The sequence below is a fragment of the Myripristis murdjan genome, chromosome 22 (assembly GCF_902150065.1).
Source record: "Myripristis murdjan chromosome 22, fMyrMur1.1, whole genome shotgun sequence".
Taxonomy (NCBI): Eukaryota; Metazoa; Chordata; class Actinopteri; order Holocentriformes; family Holocentridae; genus Myripristis; species Myripristis murdjan.
In genome coordinates, this window is record NC_044001.1 from 15,438,075 (window position 1) to 15,462,059 (window position 23,985).

Genomic DNA, 23,985 nt, shown 5'->3' on the forward strand with positions numbered 1-23,985 from the left:
TATATTGTGTAACATTTTTTATGTGTACTTCTATAATTTTATTGGAAATATAGAATTCATATGGTAATGGCCATACGCTCTGCAAATCAGTACCTATAAAAATGTTGTCCTGCAAAGTTTTGGGAGTAATTTTCCTTCTTTCATAGAATATATTATATATGTTTGTTGACTTTTTGTGAGATGGGAAATCTTATGCATCTTATCTCTGCAATATGACATGTCCATATTCACTGACGGATTCATTTCTAGTAGCCTAGGCTACTTGAAACAGATACAGGCTGGTAATTATGACTGGGAAATAAATGATGATGTAAGCCTGTACAACCTTGTGACCTGGTAAAATCTTGGTAATTCTTGCTTCATGTTATAAAACACCCACACAAACACCCTCACACACCCACGCACTAGCACCAAACAAAAGACACACACACACACACACACACACGCTGATGTAAGACAAATGAAAACGCAGAATGTGTGTGCACGTTTTAATGTGTTTTCAATCTACAAAGGAGCCCATGCATCTATCAACACAGCAGTTACACATCTTTACAAACATATGGCCACTACCAAAAAAAAATAAAATAAAATACATATTTCAGGAAGTTTTGGCAGCACGAGGAGATAAATATGTAAAACAGACAAGAGCTTGTGCACAGTGTAACAAACACTATTTGTTGCCAAGCTTTCTTCTAGGAGAGTGTCACAGGATGGCTCTTCAGTTCCCAGCGTTTATTGCTTGTGAAAGTAACAGGTGCTGCAGTGGCAGTCTGTGTGGTTCCTGACCTTTATGCCCGCAACTTCCATCTGAAAGAGGAAAGGATGGAGAGGAGGGAAAAAAGTGAAGGTTAAAAAAAATGAACAAACAAACAAAAAAAAAATATGGTTTAAAAAGGCCAAAAGCAAAAAAACAAACAAAAAAAACAAAACAAAACAATTGACATATCCAATAGTACGAGAAAAGAAAAGATATGGTATCATCTCTATAGTGCTACTGAATAACAACAAAAAAGCAAAAAACTAAGAAAATGTGGCGTTATGGTTTACATTTTTTCATCAGGTAGCATCATTACATTACAAAATCACATTATTACGCTGCAAAATATTTTTTCTTGTAACTAAAAACTTTATTTTTGTAGGCTATTGCACTACAGTACCCTGCAAAATTATCTCTTTTTTCCCTATCAAGGTTATCGGAAACTAAGATGAAACAAGATGGTGAAATAAAAATTAAAAAAAGATCAAATAATTAAAAAAAAAACACACTTTCATAAACCAATGAAAATGAGACTGCGTAAAAGCCAAAACTGAAATATAACTATCTTAATTGTCTGCAAAAGTAACTTACGTAAACTAAAATATATGAGGAACATTTTTTTAACCTTTTTATGTACAGGATAAGAAATGAAATTAAAAGTTTTGACTATTTTCACTGATTGGAAATTGAAAAATGTTCGTAAACTGAAAATTAAGTCGTGATTTTTTTTTTTTTTACATTGAACAACACCTGTTGCTTGATTCTTGTTTCTTCTTGTGGGAATTTGAAATATAACTTGGAAATACAAAAATAAAAACTAATGAAAATGCCACAAGATAGCAACCCTGTCCCGCACTATTAACCAGCTAGAGTATTTTGTTTCAGACTAATGTACCTTTCTTTGTCTGCCTTGAATGAAGGGAAACGGGAAAGGCTTTAGCCTCACAATAAAGCCCATAGCTTCAAATGCCATTTTCCCCAAGATATTTTGAAGGCTTATTTTAATCTCCATGTAACCTATATAGACACAATATGTAAAGAGAGCGCTGCTGTGTGTTTGAGTGTGACTGTACCTCATAGCTGTGCTTTGCAACACAGCACGTGGCCTCTGAGGTGATGTTCTTTGGGATTGTCATTGTCTTCTTGGACTTGAGAGGTGTAGGGTAGGCTCTGGAGAAGCAGCAGCCCATGCACTGGTAGACTGGACGCTCCATTGAGAAAAGGCTGTTCTTTCTCAGTGTGCATTCCTCACAGCCCACTGGAGAGCAAATTAAGGGCAGAAGTTTAAAAAAACAGAATCTGGAACTCCTCAAGAACATGGACATTTAGTGCAACAGTGCTAGCAGTAAATATTTGCGAATCAACCACACTAAAATCTGATGTAGAAACATATCTTACTGTTTGACATATCGCTGTTGGGGTAAGAATCAGCAATGTAAAGAAGAAAGGACAACAGAAGAAGAGGCAGAACAGTTGATTTTACTGAGCCCGTCATGGTTGTAGGGATTACCTAACAATATAAAGAGAGAAGAAAACAAGTGATCAAAATGGTTACTAACATGAAAAAAAAATCTGCAATCATAACTTTGTACAGGAACAAAACATAGATACAGTTCATACCATGCTGAAAGATAGTTACCCCGTCTTTGTGCCTCTGTGCTGTGCAGGAAGCCTTTTTATTGAAGACCCAACTGCTTGAATCCATGCCATTTTATACCAGTGTCCCTCAGTCAATACATGCTGCCTGGATTAGATAAAAACCCATCAACCTTATCAGTAATCTCACTGACTCATTGGCCACTTAGCTACCTCTCTCATAATCATTTGAGAGAAAGAGGGAGAGAGAGAAAAAAAGATGCACATGGAAAGTCAAAACACACTCCCATCATCCTTCCTCCCTGACTATGAATGCTGCTTTTAATCCCTGGGTTGTTGTTACTTGGTAACTGAGGACTGTTATTATTATTTACCACGTCATGGCAAGGGGACAGTGGGTGCCGGGATTGTAGGACGGTCACTAGGTGGTGATCTTTTGTTTCCATGAAGTCAGATCATGTGTGCTTGCAATGATGTGTTATAATCATAATTCTGAATTATGAAAATTACCAAGATTATTAAATACCTGACTGAAATAGCAGAGGAATACAAGAGAAATATGGTCAAAGGCTTATTTCTTTGACCATATTTCAAAGAATTGTCATAATTGTACTGTCCTTTTCAGTCTTGTTGACTCAGTTGTGAGCAGTTCTTTAATGTCTGTAGTGAGGCCTCTCCAGAAAATTGTGATGATTTTTTTTAATGGTCTTAATGCTCTTTAATATTCAATAAGCAGAGGATGTAAGATTTAACATGTTGCCCAGGGTCAGTGATGGAAACTCTGCTGTTGCAAATGGTTAAGAAGAGACTGTTTGACATTCACTTTCAAAAGGTAAACTAAAAAAAAAAAAAAACTGTTTCTCACACCACATGTCCCCTTGATGTTGTCCCCATCTTCAAAAGGTATTCAGCTTAGTCAGTGCAAGCATTTTATTTTTATCAGCTCTTCGGCCACTAGTATTTTCTTTCCATTTTCAAACATACACAGATCCTTTCCTTCTGTACAGCTTACTGCTCGTCCAACTTCAAACTGCCCTTTTGATTAAATGTTTTACAGAAAGCTGTTATAAATCAAACCTCATGTGTTCCATGACTCAAAATTCTATATTTGAAAATGTTTTTGGAGCACCTCACCTGAAATTGCTTTAGTGGCAGATGCTGTGAAATGTTGCAAGACTTTCTGCCATTGCTTTTTTCTGATTTTTTCTTCCAATCAACACTATATCAGCAGATTTCATTCTTTAACACATCTTCAAACAGAGCTGGAGCGACTGACTTAAAAGAAAACCTGCTTACTCTTGGTCCTCCATAGTTGGGTGCCACTACCATAAAATGTATTTGCTCATTTGAGAAACTGGATTGGTCTCAGGGACATGCCACTTCACTGGTTCCAGTACAGTGTTTTCAGGCACCACGGGAAACTTATCCTCAGAAGTTATTCTTTGTGGAGTCCCGCAGGGTTCACTTTCGGGCCCTATCTTATTTGCCATTTTAGGGATGCATGATGTTGGATTTTTTGCAGGTATCTGACAGGCCAATATTTTCCAACTCTTATGCCTACTCTTATCATGATGGCCCACTGGCAGACACAGACATGAAATATAATGCTTTACACATGTGTGCACATTCACGGGGCAAAATAAGCACACTAGTTCAACTTAGGTTACGTACAACATGCCATATTTATTTTTATATAACATGTTCTTTCAAACAAAACTTTAAGATTCATCTTACTTAAACAGGGTTGGATGATGCTCTCCTGGAGACAATCCTGACAACAGCCACAACCAGGACAAATTTGTCCCATTTCACATATGGGCATGTCATATTGGCAAAATTTTTAATTTCAGACCAATACAATTCTTAAATTTTAAAGCCAATATTGATCGATACCGATGATGTGCCGATATCATAATGCATGCCCTATGCCTATTACATACTTCCACTTGTGCAACAAAAGAGTTTTCACTGATATGTCAATGACACACAGTTATATATAACAGCCTAATCTTTCTTACACACTGCCTCACAGATATGAAGTGCTGAATCTTGCAGAATCCTGTAGCCCTTTTTGATCCACCCCAGTCAATTACGTACATTCACCACAAATTAGATGCTCTTTACGTCAGTGTGAAGCAAATACTACAAATGTAATTTGGTTGCAAATTTGACCTTTTACTATCAGTCTGATGGAAAAAGTCATTTATGATTTTAACTAATCTTCAAAAGAAAGGGATGCCTGGAATTCCTGAGACACCATCGGCTTCTGATGCAGTCCTACCTTGAGTTAATGAATAGATATTCACTGTGTCACCAAGGACAAAATGAAAGAATAAATTTCAATAATTTTTCATCAGTCTAGAAATTTCATCTAAACATGCTACATATTCATGCAATTACATTATTAGCTTAATGAGCAAAATTATCATTGTTGCTGTGTTTTGAGCTTCATAACAGCATCCCTTTACTTGTTTGGCATGTTAATTTTAAAAGTAAAGAATTTATTAAATTAAGCAACAAATACACTCAAAATCTGACACAAAACTCATATTCTTTCAGTGGCATTGCTCCTAAAAACTTGCTGGATGGACAGATGGATGAATTTATGAATAAATGGACAGATATTTGATCATTGTCCAAGTGTCTCCATCTGTCCACCTCCAACATTCAAAATGTCAGGGATGAATATGAATTTCTTTTCTATTTCATCTTTCTGTTTACTGAAGTGCCCCTGTCTTGTGTCCTTGGTTGTGTTGGTGATTAAGCCATGGCACAAGACTCTAAGTCAATAAGCATGGAGGATGAGATATTAAACCTCTGAGATTTAAAAGCTCTCTGGCTTGCACGATAATATTTGTGCCATTTTCTTTTCACAGTTCAGCATAGGGCTTTAGACTATTTGGTAAATTAAATATCAAATTTTAGAATAATGTTACAGTTGTTACAGTTTCTATTTGTTAATAATAATCATTCTGAATGAAAGCTGTGAAGAGAAGAGATATGGTTGTATTCATACTACAAATATACTTTTACTGAAATTCAGAACTCACTTGTCAATCCTCTATAATGTACACACAGTAATGTTATTTGACTGCAAATTCATCTTTATTAGGGAATAATTTTAAGCATCAAAACTTCTTATGAGATCAACTGAAATAAGGAATATGTACAAGTAATATTTTGAGTAAATTTATGTCTGCTCATGTCAAATGAAAGATATATATATATTTATTGTTATATACTATATTATATACTATTTTTTCCCCTCTGGGCCTCTGAGATGAGCTCACGCTTAATTGCAGTTTCTGCAGCTGAGCAATGAGCAACACTTCTTGAAACCTTCATTAAAAACAGTGTAAAGAAGCCGACTGATGAGTGAGTTGGCATATCCCGGCCAGGTGAGGATCTCTGAGCAAACTGACACCTGAGAGGAGGGCTGCAGCATGTTAAAGCCCAGCAGTAGTTCATGGACAAAAAAAGGCAACAAGCAGATGATGAAATCACCCAGGATTAGTCCTAGGACACGTGCAGGTTTCCTCTGTCTGATGCACAGATCTGAACTCTCTGTTCCTTTCTCCTTCTGGTCTACAAAACCAGGAGTGCTGAGTTTAAGTTCTGTGTTAGATGGCAAAGCAGCAAGCTCAGACTCATGCTTAGTGGAATTTGTTCTGCATTTATTGCTTCTGTGCGGTGTTTTCTTATTCCATAATGCTTCAGGCTCTCTTCTTTTATGGTACATCGCTCTGGCTGCTATAAACGTTCTGTAGTAGAGGATTAGGATGAGGGCCATAGGGATGTAGCCTGCATGGTCTTCCCTGATGAAACACTGGTAGGATATATTTTCAGGAACTAGAGCGTCAACACTGTCACTTTCAGTGCAGAGGACAAGCTTCCAGGACGGGGATTGTCCAGATGACTGTAATAATGATGACTCTCCACTGTACTGTCCTGTTGTGTGAATATACCACGGCACTGGTGATGGCCCAGTGCCTTTCCAGGGAGATGGCACACAGACGCAGAATGGAACAGGTGCAGCAGGTCATGTCTACACCATATAAAACTCAGAAGCCACTGCTCTGTGGTGAGTCTGTCAGAGTGGCATCACCAAGTTTTATTATGGTGAGGAACACTAGCAGGGAAGAGAGTGATAATGCTGAGGAAAATAACAATATCTCTCCCCACATTGAGGTCTTCTTTTGACTTTTTTATGGTTTAAATCAACACCAGTACTCCTCCACTCCTCCTCCACAGTTTTAGTCCAGGTCCAGTGAACTTCATTTATGGTCTCATGTTACAAAATCCTTTTTGCAGCGCCTGTTAAAAGACATTTTTAGTTTAGTTGTTTCTTAGTTTCTCAAAATTAAAGTACAAATTTATTTGGACAGAAACAACTGTAACCATTTCATTGAGCTAATATTTTGCCGGTACAATTCTGCCACCACCGTTATATTAGACATATCAGACAGGGAATAAAATTGAATGATGAGGAAAATATTAAGTGAAAGTGAAAACAAAAGCTATGCATGGATTTTAAGCAGCCAAAGCATTTTGCTACCACTGATGAGAGCATACAGAGTCAGTCTCTCCACACGGTGGCATAAGAGGTCTATGATTTAGGGACAAGTCAATGGAGTTCACAGCCTTTGGCTCAGTGGGCGTATTCATGGCTTCGTGCTACAGGCTGAATGAGTTTACACCTCTGCTGGTCATCAGAGGCCGCAGTTGGGGTTGTGGTTTCACAACATGGTGTACAATCACAAATGAAGAGGAGGGGCGTGTCAGACACAAACCTAAAACGGGGTAAATATAAAGCTATGATATTTCTTGTATTTCATATGGGTTGTGGAAGTCATTTAACAACACTGCACTTACTTTACTTGAGCATGGACACAGTTTTGAACACACTGTCAGGTTAGATAGCCAGGATCCAAGATGATCCCATATTCAACTATACTCTCAACTCCTCTGCCTGGCCTTATAATCATAATTCTAGAGCAATTATGACAATTAATGTAAATAAAAACCCTGGGTGTCTCTGAAAGGCTTGGTGATCTTTATCTATGCAAATATGATTTTGCCAAAGGCCTCCTGGACCACTGTCTATTTTGTTCTTACGGACAAAAGCAACCATAGATTCCCCTTTTGCAATTATTTTAGTCTGTGGAAGCTGACTTGCTCCAGAGGCAAAGACAATTATCATTAGAGTGTTAATGGTGAAAGAGGGTTTGTTTATGGTAGCAACAATTCAGAATCACAAATTATGCAGCTAGTTCCAGCTAAGTCCTGAAAGTTTATAGAATATGTGCTTTAAAATCTTGACCTTTAAACTGATCATATAATCCATTTTAAAACCAATTCATGGTTTTTAACTTGAATATCTGAGTTTCAGGTATGTTCCCTGCAGAGCCGTCAGATAAATGAACAGTAATCTGCTTGTGGTCTCAGTGTCCAAAACAAACACATTTGATTAACAGAAATGAACTGATAGACTAATAAATTGGTTCGCTGATTGATTGATTGAATCAGAAAAGATCCCTTTCAAATTTGCCAACATGTGCTGGAAATATTCCTAAAATTCTGGATAATCTTTTCCTAAAAATTTCCCACCAATTGTCGCAACGATTTAAATGCCCTGTATCTGTAAAGGTTGGGGATTTGCTGGTGTCAATTCAAAATTAATGTTATGCTTTTTCAGCCCCAAGCCAGGCTCAAAACTCCTGTCCAAAAGGTCATGCTCTGAGCCTGAATGTGTGGCTCTATCCTGCATTCTGGCTACATGAAAGCATCAACAGACCAGTGCCTTTTTTGAGTTTACGTGCATGCTGGACTGATTAAATCATCATCTAACACAGGCAGAATTAACCCTGCATTCTTCCGGTCAGGCCACCTTTCACACGTACATACAGTAGGTCTTATCTTCTCTCACGCCCCTGTGTATGTTAATCTACCTGATAAACTAATGAAAACAATGTACCTCCCACTCCTCTTTAAATGTAACAACTTTCACAGAATTATTGACTAATTAATTGCAGAGCTATTATCAAAACCATGTTGTGGCATTTATGGTTCTACATATGTATAAATATGTCATAATAATACTATCAAATCTGAAAGCAGTTATGTTGCTACTTTATACGAAAGTGGACAAGATTTGATATAACAAACAAATGAAACATTACCATTGCCCAGTTTATATTATGAGAAAATATCATGACAGTACAATAAAGAAAAATGTTACTATGAAACAGTAACTGGCAGATTGATGGGGAACAGTAGTCATTTTGATTTAGGGCAATCCAAAGAAAGAACATAAACTTTCTCTTTCCCAAAGCCACAACCAAAGAAATGTATATAGACTGTACCTGATATGAATGTGTGAACTGAATGGTGCTTCCATTTAAATTTACATCTAAAATTTACAAGCATATAAAGTAAAACATACCTGGATGCTGTAATGGATCCCTCCAATTAATCAAGCATCTCTGTGTGTTAAATGATCGTGCCAGGTTTGAGTCTGTGCATCAGCTCCACCTCTGTAATCCCCAAGTTATTAGTTTCAGATCATAGGCATGTCTGTATGTATTGGGTTGAGCGAGCAAGCAAGAGAGACAGAGAGAGAGCGAGAGAGAGAGAGAGAGTGAAGGCTGAGAAAGGCAAGTGCTTAGTTGTATCCAAATCCAGCCTAAGTCAAGTGCAGTGAGGGAGAACTATAGACAACCATGGAATATTTTGAGGACACTTCATCCAGTTCAGTATCTACATGAACAGTCACAAATCATATTTGCACTGTATTGGACAAGTTCTTTCCTGCGGCAGTAGCTTGAGTCATGTTGCAGGCTTTCTTTCATCATTCACGACATCTCCTCATTGTTATTACCGGAAATATCTCTGCTCTTTGTGTTTTCTTATATTGGGAAAAGTGCCAACAACGTGTAAGCACTAAAAATGTGCTCCAAAGACTTGTAAGTCTTTTGGACTGGAGACTCTTGGGATCTCACAAAAGAAAGAATAAAGGATGTGCTCTCTTTGCCAGTTGCTCCTGTTGGATTTTTCCTGCTGGTAATATCACTATGATGGACTTGAGTCCTTTTTGCCACAATAATGAGAGTTATTTAAAAAAAAAAAAAAAAAAAAACACATTCCTCTTGAGTCACTGATTAAAGGGGTTGTTAGAAAGGTCCAGTCCCAGATGGCACCTGATGAACTTAATTGGAGTCACCTCAGTAAATATCCTTCTGCAGAGTTGAATATAGTCACTTGCAGTGAGATGTGAGCTGTCCCCCAATGGGTCTGAACAGCATGCTTCTATATCATTGTGCAGATTAATCAGTGTATCCTCAGGGCCCCATGAGCAAGGAGGGATAATAATATCCTTATTCTCATGATCTGTGTCTGTCCAGGTCATCTGAGCTGCAATCCACATGGTTAAAGGCTTTCTATTCATTTTCAAAGAGAAATATCTCACATATTTCACATTATGGATGAGATGCATGATTGCTAGACATCTAGGCAACATGTGTGTATCTGTCTCTGCTTCTGTCGTTGTATGTGCATGCATGCAACTGTAGAAGAAATACCAATAACATGGTTCTGTTTAATCCCTGAAGCACTATATACATGTTACCCTACAACTACATTTACCTTACAGGTGAACCAAAAACCCTTTTAAATCAAGCTATGTTTCATAGTAATTAATAAAACATAACCATTTTTTAAATAGACAAGCAAGATTATTATGAGAAGTGACAAATCAAATCAACTGCATTTTGCAACAATCTTTTAAGATCTTTATGGAGTTAAACAGGAGACTTTATTGTGAATTCATTGGGCTGTCCAATAAAATTAGCAGTGCCGAAATGCTCTGCAGGTTTTTGGGTAACAAGAAAACTTGATGAGACTTAATGTTGTATTTTACAAGACTGACAATCCTATTGGAAGGTAAGAATTTTAGCCATCAATAAAGTTACTATTAAAATTACTTTTTTTTTTTTTTGTTAAACATGTATCATAGACTGTTTAAGGGCAATCAGAGACCTTTAAGCCTCACTATTAACAATCAGTCAGTAAGCAAAGAATGAGGTGTTTTCTACAGCGCTGATAATTTTGCCATCACCTTGATCAGCGTTTTTAACGTGGATGTCACCCATTCTGAGATTTTTAGGAACATCTGATCTCATGCACTATTGTTGGCACATCCTGTAACATACACAGCAGAAAAACTAATTTAATTACACAGGAAGATATACTGCATGTACACTGACAGCACATAAACTTCACTAAAAGACATAACATTTTTTAAAACAATCCAAAGGGAATGACTGGATTTTTATGTTAAAAAACAGCAAGTAATGTTGATTTGTTATGGCACATAATGACATTATTGTGCAGTACTGTACCGGCATGAGAATTCCTCCGATCCAGACAAATGCAATAAAGACTAAGTGTACATCACTGTCATTTCATGAATGCAACATTTGCTTAAAGCATCAAGATCTTATTTCATTACAGAGGCTCTTCAAGCTTTTAGCGTGTCATACTGTGTGCACATCAGCAAAATGCCTAATATTTTGATGAAATCATGACTAATTTGTGATCTACCAGCAGGGCCTGAAAGGTATGGCAGGATGGATGGCCATTATTGAAATTCATCACGGACTGAACAAGGAGCTTTACCACTCAGGCCCTTTATCAGAGGATGTGAAGGTCATGGGACAGGTAAGCCTGAACATCAGCAGGGATAAAAAAGTATGAAACTGTCAAAAAGCTGATGCCAACTTTGTTCCAGAGGCTTTCTCAGAAGTGATGTCGCAGCTGACACTGTCACTGCACAAATTCACATGTCCTCTGTGGGAAAAATGTAAGGTCTTGTCTTTCTCTCTGCCTCCCTTCCTCTTGTGCATATTTTTGGATCGATGCTGCGCTCTGCAGTGGTGGCGGTTTTTATCTAGGTTAAGGATATGACATTTTAACTTTAAGACATCATTTCTACTTCACCTTTACCTTGCAGTGGCTGTAGTCACCTGCTTACCTGAAAGTCAATGGAATGTTGCTGGTTCAAATTCTAGGATTTTATGGAGAAAAAAAAGCTGATTTTTCATATTTAATTATTGTATTATTATTAAGGATGCCTCACACTCCCTGCAATCATAATTTGAATTGTGGGTCCCAAGAACAAGCAAGACTGTGTACAAAACCTGCTATGCAGATACTGAATAAAGAATAGCCACTGCAGGGAAACAATAACTTGATTTCAAAAGTGTAACCTCACATACTGTAACACTACCATAATCTGTTTGCTGCCACATGCCAATTTGCACTATTTAACAATATACAGTAATGCAATCTGGCGATATATTTTTCCTGCTAAAAGTACATAACCAGTTTACATCTTATTCTGTGGACATGTCTTGATATTGGTACAAATATCCATGATCTGTCTGTCAAACATGAGGAGAGACCTAAATGTATATATATTCCATAAACAACCTCATTCAAAACACCAGACATGATTATAAAGAATAGCAGACAGTAACACGATATATAAATACAGGCTTCTATGCCAAACTGCCATGCAGGTTTATGACCAGCTGGGAGGGCGGGAGAAAGGCAGAAGCTGATAGGTGGACAGCAGGCAGGTAGAGGCGGGAACAGACACGAGAGTGACTGGCAGGTCAGGTGACAAACAGGGAGAAGGGTCCAGCTGCAGCCTGCAGTGCTTACACAAGACACACGCCCATCACCAGCTGCCCTAACCTTAACCTCAGTGGGGCGGGCTGCTCTTGCACTGGCATGGGTGTGTGTTGTACAGTGGGGCATGTTTTGTACAAGCAGCAGGCTGCAGATGGACACACACACACACACAGGTGTGTGGATGTGGGAGGCAGGCAGGAACTACAGTGTCTGGGAAGGGACACAAGTAACACCCACTGACACCACAGCCAGAGACAGACTGGAAGACACAGAGGTGTTGTATGATGTGGTGACTCTCTACCGTTTAACATACTCTGCTCTCAGTGGCTCACATTCATTCTGCAATTTGCCCTGTGCAAGTTCACTGTGTCTCAGGCTACAGTCTAGGTAAATTATTCTCAAGATGTAGTTTAGTTCAGTGAGAATTACTTATATATTTTTAAACAGTATCAGGAGTTGAACAAGCCCAATAAAAGATATCCCCACTTTAAGCATGTATTATGATACTCTGAGCAAGACACAAATGATATGGGGAACTAGAATATAAGAACCCAAATTAAAGTCTATGTCAAAGGTAACATACCTCGGATTAACAATGAAACAATTAATATATTTTTTCTGAATTTCAATCTGACTTTAGATTAGATCAGAGTCTATTTAAAATAATGAATTTCTGTTAAGTCCGTGAAATATTTATTAAACCATATCTAACGAAACTGAAAGAATTCCATTGTTCATCCCTACTTATGAAGTAAGCCTGATTCTATCCATTTCCTATTTCCAGTTAGATAACAGATAACACATTTTTCTATGAAGTCAGCCAATGCCTCGCTTGAAAACATTAATATGAAATGACAGAGGAACAGCCAGCAGTAAAGGTAAACACACAGGCTACAGCCAGCCCACATTGGGGAAACACAAATCAAAGCACTCATTTTGAAGAACTGTACCTTTCAGAGACTTCAATTATTGATGCATTAACATGTAGGCAGTATTTTGGTGCTCCAGGTGGCACTAGGTCTTACTACTCAATATACTGTTAGGTTGTTCAGACTCTAACAATGCATTCTGCTTCAGAGGTTATCACTGTAACTAGTACGTACAGCCACCATGGGTAAAAAGTCCAGCATTTCCCTCTGAAATGCACTGCAGCGAAATGTAGGCTCATGAAATTTAAATTAACAGCAGGATATTTTTCATTCTCATCTTATTGTTAGGAATCTTGTCTGCTTACAAACAACTCCATGCATGTCAATGAAATATGTGATGCACTTTTATTTGCTGAGTACAAATATATAAACCTCTAGTAGCATAGTCGCCCTGAGAGCAACTCAAGCTGCTCTGATTTGGAAACTGACTCTATTCTGGCCCTGAGGATCTGATCCCTCAAATGGGCCTGCACCAAATCTGTGTGGAAACACTTCTGATGTCCAACTTTTAGATAAAGACTTGAATGCGCGATGGTTAAAAGCACAAAGTTGTTGAAGCTAATTAAGTGTGCAGGGGGTCACTGATAGTTCAGCCGAGAGATTCAGGTGTGAATGAAATCTGCTCTTGTTTGCTGATGGATGATGAAATTGTATCCGCTGTATCATATCAAAACAGAGCTGCAATACTCCGTGTATTCACATTCTTACACACAGTCAGAGCTCCTTTGTTCATGGTGCAGACTGGTCTTAAATCCAAGAGGAGAGTGACACAGTGTGGTCAAAAGCGGCATTGTCCTTCCTACCTTACTGTCAAGCTCACTGCAAACATTTTTGTTAGAACAGATAGGGACTCCCAAACATTTTCCTCTCAAGGCCTCACACAGCTATACATTTGGATATTAACATGTATTTAAGACTTTGTTTGACCTCTCAGAGAATTTGGCACAAAACTGGACAAAAGTTTACTTAAAAACACTCATTCTGTAACTTTCTTACACTGTTCTGAATTCAGATGAAATCATATTGATATGACCACTCCATAATCAGAAAACTTGTAAAATTTTAATATTAAAACTACCCAAAAGTAGGCTCTGCTGTCCTGATGCCTGTGCAAAAAGCTGGACTGGAGTTGGAATAATTCTCCCCCAAATATCCCATACATGATCCCAGACATTTATCCAGCTGGACTGATGAAAATATAGGCCTACTGCGTCTATAAGGTACAGTAGATGATGAATATGTGCAATGTTTTCCAATACATCCTGTGTGAAAGTCACTGCTGAATTGTGCTCCAAGTCTTAGGAGTTAGAGCTATAGTAATCCTAAGGTACTAGGCCTCATTTTTAGGATGTAGAGCTCTATCCAATGAGATTTTTTGGGATGGGTGTTCTAAAAAATAGCATTAAGTACGACAAAGTTATAAGGAACCGCTTATCACATTCCACCAGCCTGGATTCATTTAAGAAACGAACTATACTTTTATTTCTGGGGGAATTAAGCAATGCAAAATCCTAACTACTCTCCCTGTCTTAATATATTCACTGCACTTGTAATATAGTCACCTTTCCTGGACACTTGTAACATCTTAGTTATTATGTTTTTTCCTTAGATTTTTCATGTATTTGTTCGGAATAACTTTTATCTTAGTATGTTCCATTTTTGGAGGGTCACTGGACTGGCCCTTATGATTTTTTTGAAAAAAAAAAAAAAAAAATCATAAGGGCTCTTTCTTCTTATTGCTTTTTCTTACCAATCTCTTTACTTGATGTGTAATTTGTATCATTTTGTATTATGCATTTTTTATAATTATTATTATGTGCAATAAGAATACATTAAACTAAAACTAAACTAAACTCACAGATACACTATGCCCTAGGAATGAGGGCATATTCTGTTTTTTACAGACCCTAACAATTTTAATTTTTTACTATGAATTTATGCCATGGATAATTATGTCAGACTCTAAAGTCCTTCTCACACAAGTTGAGGTAGTTTTGCCCAGTTTTGCATCACTTGCACACATGTGAGTCTTTGTCCGCCCCGGTGTCTCAGCTGACACTGTGTATGTGTGTGTGTCTCTGTGTGTGTCTCTGTGTGTGTGTGTGTGTGTGTGTGTGTGTGTGTGTGTGTGTGTGTGTGTGTGTGTGTGTGTGTGTGTGTGTGTGCGCCGTGCAGGAGCAGCGCTGTGGATGATGTGCTGCTCTACTGTAAAATGCATACAAGGCAAGCCCGTGCAGGGCTGTCCAAGAAACCCCATCGACGAGACAAAACTCGCGGCGTGAACGTGGCAGCCATTTTACATCCTCAAGAGTGAATGACTGAAGCCGGACCAGTGCCGGGAGTTTTACACTTTTTCTCTCTTTTAATTATCACATTTATCTTCCGAAATAATCAACACCATACAAGTTGGTGATCCATCGGCAGGTATGGCGAATGCTACTAATTGGTCACGTGATTGTTGCTTAATTGATTGCTAAAAGTCTGAATCGTGTGGTGGTGTTTCAAACAATGTGGAAACTGGTGGTGGTTGGGAACGAGTTCTCCAGACCGGCTTTTTGAAAATGGACTCTTCCTATGTGGCGGCACGTTGACAAACCACGCATCTAGCTAGCTAGACCTCTAGCTCTCAAGGCCTCTTTAGATTCGATCAAATTTATGAGTCCTACTTTGGCATTTGTTTAAGTCAACACCGACAAATGACGTTATAACAATGGCCTCACTTAAATTCCGTTCAAATTAGCATGCTAGCCTGCGCTAGCCTATTTTGACAGATCAAGGAATTGACATGCTCATTGTCATTGTATGCTAACATTAGCTAGCTAAAGACAGTTAGCTTGTCTAGAATTTGCGATCCAAACTTACTAACTTACTGTAGCACATGATCCATCGCTCTCAGGAATATTAAAAGCAGGTGCATTCACAGAAAACGCAAACAAGTGAGGCATGTTATTGCCCCGATGTAAGTCACTAGTTTGCTTGTTTGCTGTAACGTTAGCTGTGCAAACTAGCCAGCCAGCTAGCTTTAACGTGTGCGGGTCAGTCCCCTTTCGCCAAATCCAACGTTAACATCACGGCCGTTTATCTACCGGAAATTTGAAAAAATCAAGTAATTTTAACGTGGCTATGTACACGTTGTTTTTAATTCACTTTCAAAACGTTGCATAAATGCCCCAAGCCGTCAGACGAAGCATGTGCTGTGCAAGAAAATCAGTTTGATCAGCAAACTGTTGATAAAATGTCGTTTGTTAGCCAATAGTAGCTAAGTGCAGCTAAGTTAGGCCAAAACAGAAGGTAACTCCACGTTTTGGTGAGGCCAGCGGTGCCAGATACATTGATGTGAATGGAGACCAGTCGGAATCCTGCTCAGCACAATGGATCGGTTTCCCTATCGCCATTAACAAATATATCAAAATGTAGCTGTTTGAGCAAATTGGCATGAGTACCAGAGAGCGGAGATTTTACGCCGGTGTTACAGTATTTGCTGTCACAGTGTTAGTGTGCTAAAGGATACATGCTTGCTCACTGGTCAGCCACCGGAAACTGGGGCTCAGTCGCTGAAGGAACACGTGTATCAGCTATCTAGCCAGTGCTGAAGTCAGCAGTGAGAAGGTAAGCTAACATGTAATTTAGGGAGCAGACCAGTCGTCTGCTGCAGCGGCGGACAGGCTGAGGGCTGACTTCTAACGCTAGCAAGTGAACTTGGCTCCGTGTGCGCTAACTTCTTACCCCAAAACAAACCAGAATTGGAAAATAACGCCACATGAACATCAGATTTGTGTAGTTAAATTACTTGTCTATGGTAACACTGTATGGCGATCTCTGTGCCAAGTTGGGTATGTCTGTGTTGGTTTTCTGCAAAATATACAAACATTTGTGTCAACTGCTCATATATTTGACAGGTCTCAGCGATTGCCTGATGCAAGCTGAGAGCTGCAAGTCTGAAGTCAGGACAGTGAAAAGTCTCCTGACTGCAAAGGACCACTCAAACATCTAACTTTTTATTTTTGCATATGGTAGCATTGACTATACTTTGATCATGTGTGCTAAATAATGTGACCTTGACCTAACTGTGCATTCATGGTATGATTAATCAAACCATTCAGTCTGAGACTTTGCACTCTCCTGAAGACACACCAAGTCTTGCCCTTGACCCAGGATTAATTTGGCTCATTGCATTTACACAGATTTCTGGAGACATGGCCACAGAACATATTAATGGAAATGGTCCAGAAGAACCAATGGACACCTCCGCTGCAGTTACCCATTCTGAGCACTTCCAGACTTTATTAGAAGCTGGTTTACCACAGAAAGTTGCTGAAAAACTAGATGAAATTTACATAGCAGGTAAGGCACAGTGAATATCCTAGCATATTCATATACACAAATTTTTATGTTAACCAAAGTTTTGCATGTGCTGTCATTTATATCACTTTTTTGAATGTGGGAATTGGGATCCTGAAGCAACTTTTTGTGGTTTCCTACCAAAATGGGTACTGCAGTGCTACAGAATAGTAAATCACACATCACTGGTGTGAACATGAGTGAATGACTGCTGCCTGCATTGCTAATTATCTTGCACGAACACTGGTGTCAGGGCGAGTGTTTTATCTTTATAAATTTTGCTGTACAGCATCTTCTAGGGAGTCTCTTGATGAGTCTGTCCACTCACCCTATCACTATAAAACTTTTTTCCCTCTTATCTCACTCACTTATTACTACGGGATGGATAGGTGTAAGCATGGTGCCGGTAACATCAGCTCCAGCTTAACTCCAGCTCGCTAAAATGGCAGGTGGATTTCTGCCCCATTTTGCTCAGGCCTACACTCCTCACTCACTTTGGTCAGATCTCTGCAAGTGTCCACAGGACTGAGCTAGGGTGGCTAATTTGGGGGTCATTTTGGGACTTGTTTGGTCGGTCTAGAAAAGTACTGGCCTGGCCTTTTCAGCCAGATGGGGCTGAACCAGAAACAATGGCAGCAGCTGTCTGGTGTGTGGCTGCCTGGGACAGGTGACGGCCCCTCCATAGAGCAGAATGCAGACAAGCTCATTAGAAACTCCCAGCCACAGTATAGAGGGGTACTGGCATATCAAGTTACGCTGTCACATCTGTTGTGATTAGTTCTGCAAAAACGTGTTGGTTGGAGAATAAAATGAAGCCTGACTACTGAATACAGCTCCATTAGAGAAGGCATATCCATCTCCTCACTCTTAATTGTAGCTTATAGTGACACATTACACCAGTTTCAAAAATTTGCTATGCAAGCTGACTTGCATGCAAGTCTTCTCTTTGAATCCTGTATATTGTATAGACACTCCTGTGCTTAAATGACACAAGGAGAAATGCAGTTTTTCTCATTTTGTCAGCAGCTCATCTTTTCTATTTTTTGTGTTCTTCCCCCTCCTCCAGGTTTGGTGTCACACAGTGACTTAGATGATCGAGCGATTGAGGCTCTGAAGGAGTTCAACGAGGAAGGTGCTCTGCAAGTCCTTTTGCAGTTCAAGGACAGCGACCTCTCACATGTTCAGGTGTGCATGTGTCAGGTTTAGTGTATTGCTTGTTTAACTCTGCACTTAAATTTCTGGTGTCTTCATACTATGTGCATGGCTGTCCAAGCAGTCCAGGAAAAAAAGTACTGTAGCAACATGTGACAGGATTGTGATTGCGCAATAATGGTTCCTGGCAATCACTGATCTTTATCTACAAGTATGTAGCAAGTGTGTATGTAACAGACCAGATTTTTTTTTTTATTATTATAGAATCAAAAATGCCCAGTTGTCTTAATGAAGTTGTCATTGTGTGAATATTTTTCAAGTAGTACTCAGTTGATTTTGTTTTGTTTTCCAGAACAAAAGTGCCTTTCTTTGTGGCGTTATGAAGACATACAGACAGCGAGAGAAACAAGGGACCAAAGTGTCAGACTCCAGTAAAGGACCAGATGAGGCCAAAATCAAAGTAAGAATTGATGCTGTGGTTACAGATATGACAGAATGTGAATGTAGGCTAATATAAAATGGCGCAATGCTTTCAAGTGTAAATACTGATCATAATCTCATCAGTGAATGTTATTATCTGCCATGTAGCTTTTTAACACCACATTTTCTGATCATCAGGCTCTGCTGGAGAGGACTGGCTACACACTTGATGTGACAACAGGCCAGAGGAAGTATGGAGGTCCCCCGCCAGAGTCTGCCCACTCGGGGGCACAGCCCACCATTGGTACAGAGGTACAGTGCTTAACTTTGTTTTATCTTACCATTTATTGAGTGTTGTGGAGAGACAACAATGTCCTTTTTTAAAAAATTTTTTTAAAGTATAGGGCTTTGGTATCTGCATTAAAATGAATCTTAACTTACTAACTTAGTCAGACAACTTGAGATGAGCAACTCTAGGACCAACTGCATTTAGCTTTGAAATGGTGTCCAAATGATGACTTTTTTAATATTCTGTAGTAACTCTGGTTACACTGATAGCTTACCGCTAAGATCTGACTGGATACCTCTCATATAAATGGCATCTTATCCCCACTTTACCTCAGACACTCTCATTTGAATCACAAGACTTGTGCTCGCCCACCATAATCTCTCCTCTCAACCCCGCAGATATTTGTAGGCAAAATCCCTAGAGATCTTTTTGAAGATGAGCTGGTTCCGCTGTTTGAGAAAGCGGGTCCCATCTGGGACCTACGCCTGATGATGGATCCTCTCAGTGGCCTGAACAGAGGCTATGCCTTTGTAACTTTCTGCACTAAAGAAGCTGCGCAGGAGGCTGTCAAATTGGTATGTCAGCTCAGTAGCAAAGACCACAAAGAGACATGGCTGTTTGAATTGTAAAACAAAATGCAAGCAGTAAGAGATATCTAAAAGAACAAATTAAGCATAGCTTGTGCTTAAGATGCTTGCAGTTAAGCATACAACAAGATAGCATATATTTAATTGCTTTTACTTGACTCCCTCCTTCTTGCTCACACTATCCTCCTTTCCGCAGTGCAACAACAATGAAATTCGACCGGGCAAACACATTGGTGTTTGCATCTCTGTGGCCAATAATAGACTGTTTGTTGGCTCCATCCCTAAGAGTAAAACAAAAGAGCAGATTGTTGAAGAATTTGCAAAAGTCACAGGTGAGTCACCTTTATCCTTTCTAAAGATTCAATCATGTATTTTAAAATAATTTAGAATTCACCCCGATTGAATTGCATTTATCCTACACCCAAGATCAGAAATTCTCAACTGCTTATCTTATATCAAGGTGCAGTTTTTGAAGCTTTGATGATCATGTAATAATTAACTGTGAAATGAGGTGTGTTGACACACTTTGTGTCTGTGTCCAAATGATGACAGCATGACTGTCCTGGAGTGACTTCTTGTCACAGTGATGGCTTACCGCTAAGATCTGACTGGACATTTAACATACTTCACTTTTAAGTCTGCACTTTGATATAATTTTGCTAGACTTACAGAAATTTACCATTCCCTTCATCAACATTCTTAAAAATAAAATCAAACTTTCTAGTTAGGGATTCACCAACTCTGGGCTGATACCAGTGTTTAAGAAATAATAGTTTGGCAGGGTCCTTTTTTTTTTTTAACCAATTTTTTTTTTAACTGATCTGCTTTAATGTCTTTAGGCCTTCATTATTCTGTCTTTGAATGTGCATACATTCAATCAAAAGCCAAGCCAAATTTATGTTTGAACACATCACGATAACATAGTTATTTATTTTAGCCCAACACTCATTTTTACTGAATAAAGCACAAAAATGTAACTCGATGCAACCTCTGATAATGAGGAGCCCACAGCAGTGTGGATAAGGGCACAGCTCAGTGAGACCTGGGTCTTGGGAAATTGTGACCCTGTTCCATCTCCAACTCTGTTGAGCCTAATTTCTGACTTGTAGCCTGACTCGCATCTCAAGATGCAATTTTTTGGTGTTGGTGGTCAGTTTGTGTGTAACTTTAATCTGCAACAGTGCCTCTATTTGTTCTCTAAATAGTGAAGCATGTTTTTCTCACTTGACTGGGGGAATGGTTGGTACTGTAGGATCATTTCAGAATCATATTTTTCACTGGTCTCATGCCTCAGTAATCACTGCCTGTCCCCTTAGTTGACTAACAGTAAAAGCAAGAGAAGACGCTCAGTTGTAGTCAGCACCCAGTAGTGGAACACACTGATTGTAGGTGTGCATTCGATCCAGTTTGTCATATTCTAACTGACAGGCTTAATAATAAAGTCCACAAAAATTGCAGATGCATAAATATTGGCCTCTGCCACCGGTGAATGTCATTTAATTGGCCAATAGGCTAAATGGAGTCAACAAGGCCAATATCGGCTAATTCCAATGTACCACTGCTAAATCAGAGCATCCCTGTTTTAAGTGCCTAAGAAAATTGGAAGAACCTTTGATTCTGTTTTGCTGCATCCCTGCCTGGGATCAGAGCCACTTGATGTCACTTGTTGTTGATGGTAGGTGGCCCTCTGAACTGTCATTCATTCATCCAGAATTAATCCACTTAACCACCTGCTGCCTTTTCTCCCTTTCCCCTACGTTTTCCTGTTTCCACAGAGGGCCTAACTGATGTCATATTGTACCACCAGCCAGATGACAAGAAGAAGAATAGGGGCTTCTGCTTCTTGGAGTATGAAGACCATAAGACGGCAGCTCAAGCCCGTCGCCGGCTGATGAGCGGCAAGGTGAAGGTGTGGGGAAATGTGGTCACCGTGGAGTGGGCGGATCCCATAGAGGACCCTGACCCAGAGGTCATGGCCAAGGTAAGATATGGCCAGAGGTCACTACTGGTGTGTTATCTGGTAGAGTCAGTTTTTTTTTTTTTGACATTGATTTTTGTTGTCACTGCCAGCACCATATTACATGTTTTTATGTAAATATCAAAATAAGGTTCATTCCTTGACTGCAACACCTAATGAAGCTGATGCTGAGATAACACTAAGAGTGAGCCTGGGTTTCACAACTACGACTACTCCCACATCTACAAAAACAAAATATACACAAACACCAGTAGTGATGGTTGAGATATTGGGCTATACAAATAAAACTGACTTCACTTGATGGGAACTTTGGAATTTGGCCAGTTGTCGTTGGCATTTGTCTTTGACTGAAGTTCCTTTGATGCAACATCGTTAATGCAGCGTTTCCATTTTCAGGTGAAGGTGCTGTTTGTGAGGAATCTAGCAAGCACTGTTACAGAGGAGATACTTGAAAAGGCCTTTAGTCAGTTTGGCAAGCTGGAGCGGGTGAAGAAATTGAAAGACTATGCCTTCATTCACTTTGAGGAAAGAGATGGTGCTGTGAAGGTATGGAGGACATTTATTTTTCATGTCACTGGCCCGACACTTTGTCTTCCTCTGACATCTTTTCTCTGACAGTTTGAGTGATATTCCTTAATGTTATCTGATCATCTTTACAGGCGCTGGCTGATCTAAACGGGAAAGACCTTGAGGGAGAGCACATTGAAATTGTCTTCGCCAAGCCCCCTGACCAGAAACGGAAAGAACGCAAAGCCCAGAGACAAGCCGCTAAAACACAAATGTAGGGGGAAAACACAGCTGAAAGCTTTAAGTCCTAATTAATATTCAGTATGATGCTGTGTTGACAGATGGAGGTAACACTTCTGTATCATCTCTCAGGTATGACGATTACTATTACTACGGGCCTCCCCACATGCCTCCACCCACACGAGTCAGAGGACGGGGCGGTCGAGGAGGCTATTCCTACCCTCCTGACTATTACGGCTATGAAGACTATTACGATTACTATGGATACGATTACCACAACTACCGGGGCGGCTACGATGACCCATACTATGGCTATGAGGACTTCCAGGGGTCTGGGAGAGTACGAGGAGCCAGGGGAGGAGTCCGTGGTGGCGCCAGCCAGACCAGAGGCCGCGGTGCTGTCACACCCAGGGGCCGAGCGGGCTTCTCCCAGCGAGGAGGCCCTGGAACGAGCAGAGGTAAATGGAGTGAAAGGAGAATTTGTCAGCTGTCATCTTGCAGAAAAGGTATAAATCTTAAAGTTTAAGGGAGTACATAGACAGAAGGCATTTAGGTAGATGTTGTGATTGGCAAGCAAAAAGCTTGGCCTGGGGGAACTAAAAGTTGTGGATGATTTCCTACCATACAGTGAAAATAACGTGCTAATGATAACCAACAACGTACAAACATATTCACTCCTTGCTTTAAATGTGGAAAGGTACACCTGCTTATTGGCCTCATGACTAATCCCTCATGGGTGTCATCTTTCAGAGCAACCAGTCAACCTTCTCCATTTGCCAGCAAAGATCACATAAACATTTCAAGAAGCTCTGCTGAGTCCCAGTGACAGAAGCACCAGTGTCAGTCTAAATATTAGACAATTTAATTAAACTGTCAGTAGTATGTCTTTTGACTGATGGGTAACGTGTGGGAGAAGAGTGTCTGAGTTTTAAAATTCTGTTCTAATTTTATCTGTCTTGTCATCGGTCCAGCAGGGAAACGTGGCCGAGGGCGGTCCTGACCTGTCACAGTGGAGACTGACTTGCTGTGTGGGGTTACACCGTAAGCTGCAATGGATGACAGAAAAAAAAAAAAAAAACACGACAAAAAGGTCCAATGATATTCCAGCCTTACAGAAGAAGCATCTCCCCTACCCCCACCCCCTATTTCTTTTTTCTTTTTTATTTTCTTTGACTCAAGCTGCCACCTTAAAAAGATGACCGGAGGATTTTGAATACTTGCCACCGCCTCTCCTTGACCCGAGCCCCTGTACCCCGCCCCTGCATACCAGGCTACATGAATTGCCCTAACAATCTACCCCTTCCCTGTCCCCGAATATGCCATTTTTTAAATAATTATTGAAGAATTTGCACTTTTTAAGTTTCTTAGGTTTGAAGTGGCTCAAAGGAGCTTGATGCTATTGTATATTTTTGTGCTAATCGCAATTTTTATTGTCGGAATATCCATGTTAATCTTAATCGTTTGATTTGGATGTTTGAAAGAGAACATTTGCAGGTTTT

The 23,985-nt window shown here is 39.6% G+C and overlaps 2 protein-coding genes across 3 annotated transcripts; one reads left to right on the forward strand and one right to left on the reverse strand.

Annotated features, from left to right (window-relative positions):
* Positions 1–732: 732 nt before the first annotated feature.
* On the reverse strand, positions 733–2,493 carry cga (glycoprotein hormones, alpha polypeptide). Its single transcript, XM_030044903.1, has 4 exons — positions 2,397–2,493; positions 2,156–2,267; positions 1,831–2,015; positions 733–807 (listed from the first exon to the last, which is right to left on the reverse strand). Exons 1-4 carry the CDS (start codon positions 2,460–2,462, stop codon positions 733–735), a joined length of 438 nt encoding a protein of 145 aa, XP_029900763.1. The 5' UTR covers positions 2,463–2,493.
* A 12,740-nt stretch (positions 2,494–15,233) lies between these two features.
* LOC115354142 (heterogeneous nuclear ribonucleoprotein Q-like) lies at positions 15,234–23,616 on the forward strand. Of its 2 annotated transcripts, XM_030044337.1 has the most exons (12): positions 16,649–16,805; positions 17,157–17,316; positions 18,380–18,498; positions 18,818–18,925; positions 19,084–19,197; positions 19,573–19,749; positions 19,958–20,093; positions 21,537–21,742; positions 22,136–22,285; positions 22,399–22,520; positions 22,619–22,944; positions 23,458–23,616. In XM_030044337.1, exons 1-12 carry the CDS (start codon positions 16,782–16,784, stop codon positions 23,484–23,486), a joined length of 1,671 nt encoding a protein of 556 aa, XP_029900197.1. In that variant the 5' UTR covers positions 16,649–16,781; the 3' UTR covers positions 23,487–23,616. The 2 variants fall into 2 exon arrangements, with proteins under 2 accessions (XP_029900198.1, XP_029900197.1); XM_030044338.1 differs by lacking the exons at positions 16,649–16,805; positions 17,157–17,316 and adding an exon at positions 15,234–15,396.
* The last annotated feature ends 369 nt before the right edge of the window (positions 23,617–23,985 follow it).

Bases quoted from the DNA above. Each gene is read 5' to 3' on its own strand.
- cga (XM_030044903.1), bottom strand. From the start codon at position 2,462: ATGGATTCAAGCAGTTGGGTCTTCAATAAAAAGGCTTCCTGCACAGCA. The intron at 2,016-2,155 runs GTAAGATATGTT...TTTGCTCTCCAG, and splicing joins CAACAGCGATATGTCAAACA to TGGGCTGTGAGGAATGCACA. The intron at 808-1,830 runs GTACAGTCACAC...TTCCTCTTTCAG, and splicing joins TTGCAAAGCACAGCTATGAG to ATGGAAGTTGCGGGCATAAA.
- LOC115354142 (XM_030044337.1), top strand. From the start codon at position 16,782: ATGGCGATCTCTGTGCCAAGTTGG. The intron at 18,926-19,083 runs GTAAGAATTGAT...TCTGATCATCAG, and splicing joins CAGATGAGGCCAAAATCAAA to GCTCTGCTGGAGAGGACTGG. The intron at 19,198-19,572 runs GTACAGTGCTTA...TCAACCCCGCAG, and splicing joins AGCCCACCATTGGTACAGAG to ATATTTGTAGGCAAAATCCC.